General features: G+C 47.7%; 1 protein-coding gene across 6 annotated transcripts in view; it reads right to left on the bottom strand.

Annotated features, from left to right (window-relative positions):
- Positions 1-746: 746 nt before the first annotated feature.
- The window catches only part of exoc7 (exocyst complex component 7), a 14,832-nt gene continuing 12,214 nt past the window's right edge, over positions 747-3,364 (bottom strand). For 4 of the 6 annotated variants that reach the window (XM_037691288.1, XM_037691284.1, XM_037691286.1 and 1 more), the window contains 7 exons: positions 2,956-3,018; positions 2,761-2,881; positions 2,590-2,685; positions 2,455-2,518; positions 1,767-1,808; positions 1,563-1,696; positions 747-1,491 (listed from right to left, as the gene is read on the bottom strand). In XM_037691288.1, coding sequence (XP_037547216.1) covers positions 1,389-1,491; positions 1,563-1,696; positions 1,767-1,808; positions 2,455-2,518; positions 2,590-2,685; positions 2,761-2,881; positions 2,956-3,018 — 623 coding nt within the window. In that variant the 3' untranslated portion in view covers positions 747-1,388. Of the gene's footprint in view, positions 1,492-1,562; positions 1,697-1,766; positions 1,809-2,454; positions 2,519-2,589; positions 2,686-2,760; positions 2,882-2,955; positions 3,019-3,104; positions 3,144-3,364 lie in introns of all 6 variants that reach the window. The other 2 variants (XM_037691289.1, XM_037691290.1) reach the window with 1 other exon arrangement.

Here is a 3,364-nt window from a genome sequence, read left to right as displayed (position 1 = left end):
CGGCGCCCTGGAGGGGGACGCAGAGGATGATGATGGTTATAGGTGCACTTCATCTTCACTCCGACCGCTCGTTTTCAGCCCAATTCTTGTCATTTTCAGAGAATTGTTTGTTAAGACACCTAACCAACTTCTGAATCAAGCAAAGTCCACAGAACATCTGCAGGGAAATCATCACAATAAAATTTACAGCATTTTATCTCCCCTGCCTAAAACTTTTGCACAGCACTGATCATGAATTCATGAGATTTTAAATAAAAAATAAAAACTGTTCTGGAAACCTTGAAGCTCGAGGCACCTTTATTCATTATTACACCACCTTTATCTCCATGGAAACCTGAAGATGCTGGGGCGATCCTGTTGCCGTGGCGATGAGCAGCACCACTTGAACCCGTTTAGATCCTCCACCTTTCTTCAGTTATTTTTATTTTATAATTTCAAAGCTGAAGCTCCTCTGATTATCACCCAGACAGAAAATTAATCTGGATTAGATTCAGCAACAAAACAGCAGATTAACAAACTGCTGCCGTCAGCGGAATAATTTTATTTAATTAAAACGTTTGGATCAATAAGACAAGTTCAAATGTATTAAAAACTAATTTATTCTTTAGACACAAACGAGACATTTATGTATTTATTGAAATCAAAACCCAAACTTTGACGTCTGAGAAGTTCTTTAACTCTCGGAGAAAAGTTTTTAATTTGAAGGTTTTTATTCTAAGTGTTTTTATAAATATTATACTCCGTGTCTGTAACTTTGTGTCAGGTGAACCTGAGCTCCACCCACAGGGACGATTCCACGCTCCAGCTGCGCTCCTCAGACCAGGACTGAAAGAACCGGGTCCGGGATCAGCCACAGAGCGATCCATCTGGAGGTCTGGACTCGGACCCAGAACCAAGCAGTAGCTGGACCGTCTCTGAGGAGGGGCAGGTCTGGGTCCCCTTCCTGGATCTGGTTTAGTCACAACTCGTAACAAAATGCCCTGAACCTAAAACCCGACAGGAGACTGAACTCCTGACGGAAACAGAAACGCACTTTATGTTAAAATCGTACAGTTTTTTAGTTTAACATGTTTTTATTTTTCCTGAATTAAAACAAAGATGAACATCTGGAGTCATAAGTTGGTGCCAGCTGTTGTTAAAGGTCTGATTAAAACAGGAAGCATCCCGGGGTTCAGGTGTCGCTGTAAACCTGTTTCGAGCTTCAGACAGGAAGTGTGACATCAGAACAGGAAGTGACTCGGTTCTGTTCAAAGATCCCACTTCCTGTGTTTCAAACCATCTGGACGTTTCAGCTGTTTTACTGAATGTCGTTACATCTTTCTGTCTCTCGGGGGGGGGGGGGGGGGTATTTATCTGACGAGCTGAGGAGGAGGAGGATGAAGGGCTCTTCAGGCGGACGTATCAAACAGCTTCTCGATCATCTCCTCCACTTCCTCCGGTCGATATTTGTGGTACTTCTCGGGGTTCTTGGTGAAGGAGATGTTGGCACACCTGCAGAGACCCGACCAGAGTTGATCAGAACTGAACCGGTGACCCGGGTCCAGCAGCAGGGAGGCTCTCACCTGTGCACGAAGGACCTGTACGCCTCAGAAACCACCTTCTTCTGCGCCTGCCGGATGAAGTCCCGCTGGTCTTTGTCCGGGATGGCCCAGCCCTTCTGGATCTTGCACAGCTCCTCCAGACCGTCGTTGAAGCCCTGAAAGAGAAGAGTCTCCTCTGAGACCTGAGGGTTGAAACCTTCCTGCTTTTATTTTGAAAGGACTCACCTTGAATTTGTCTTTAATCACTTGTCGCTCCTTGTCTCTCAGCTGGAGGAGGAAAAGAGTCGATTGAAACAACAATTCAACAAGAACACGGGACTCTTAAGACAAACTCCAGCTGTTAGCAAAACATCTCAACACAGATCTTTACTGAAACTTTCAGGAACTCACCGGTTGTTCGTCAACAAATCATGAACTTTTGGAGTCAGCCCCATTCAAGATGGCCGCCACAGCTAAAACTCAGCTGATGTTGCAGATATTGAGCTAAAGGCTGGTAGTAGCTGAAGGTCGTCCCATCACCTTCTCTGAGGGAAACTGCTCATTTTTATATTTTCCTCCGAGCAGACAGTTTTTCTGTGTTCCGGTCATTTTGTTTGTTTTCAGTTAATCAACAAAAACTATTTTAAATTTTAAATTAAATCTTTGTAGCGGTTTGACAGCAGGGTTCAGCTCGACGCCTTCGCCTCCCGCACGACTCGTACGACACAACCGTGGCTTCCGGCACAGTTTGAATCAGTGGCAGTTTTAACAAAAGACGTTGTTGTGAAAGTGTTCTGGATCCGGTGACCTCTGTGTGACCTTCGAGGCAGCAGTAACATGGCTGCTGGTCATTGGGAGCAGTTTCAACCTCTCGGTGTCACACAGACGTGCTCAGGTGGACACTCTGGTACCAAAGTGAAGATCGACTACTGACCTTGGCTCCGGGCTGCAGGACGGGCATGTTCCGGTCCGTCAGGTGTTCGGTGACCTTCAGCCAGCTGTGGCAGAGACAAAAACCACCTTCAGCTCCAATAAAAGCACACGGAACCCGTCAGAGTGGGGCAGCTACCTTCGCTGATACGTATCGATCTGCTGCTCGATCAGCTCTCTGTAAAAACTCTCTGCTCGCTTCTGGGTCACCGTGACCAGCTGGATCAGCTCGGACCTGCAGCAGAGAGAAAACACCAACTCTGAGGCTGGAGTTCTACCAAATGATCGTGAAGAGATGAGAGATGCTGACTTCTCCAGGGACTTCAGGGTGTAGTTGTAGTTGTTGTGCAGGAAGATGGCACTCAGAGCTAAATCCTCGTAAACTTTGGACTTACTGAGCAGGTTCAGCTGCAGGTTCCCTAAAACTTTACCTGAAGAAGCCGAGAGAAGAGCCGTCAGTCTGCGGCAGAGCGCGGCTGACAGTGAACAGGTGGGCGGCTCTTACAGATGTAGGTGCTGAGGAGGCGCTTGTTGAAGTCCGACGTGTAGCTGCTCGCCGAGCTCGTCTCTGGAAAACAACCATCAGAGCCGAGCGTCACAGATCAACACGAAGACAGAAGCTCCCAGACAGAAAAGGTTTGGGCCTTCTCTTACCTCGGGGGTCTAAGGGGATATTGTAAGTGTCCCCCAGAACTAACGGAGCGGAGGCGAAGAGAAGAGACAGAAGCACAAGAGCAAAAAGGTTAGAAGAGATTTGTTAGAGCAGAGCAGCTCAGCAGCCGGGAGGAGACTGTTGGGTTAGAAAGCAGCCGGGAGGAGACTGTCGGGTTAGAAAGCAGCCGGGAGGAGACTGTTGGGTTAGAAAGCAGCCGGGAGGAGACTGTTGGGTTAGAAAGCAGCCGGGAGGAGACTGT

This window comes from Nematolebias whitei, chromosome 17 (genome assembly GCF_014905685.2).
Source record: "Nematolebias whitei isolate Nwh7 chromosome 17, NemWhi1, whole genome shotgun sequence".
Taxonomy (NCBI): domain Eukaryota; kingdom Metazoa; phylum Chordata; class Actinopteri; order Cyprinodontiformes; family Rivulidae; genus Nematolebias; species Nematolebias whitei.
This window is presented reverse-complemented; position numbering and strand designations above follow the sequence as displayed.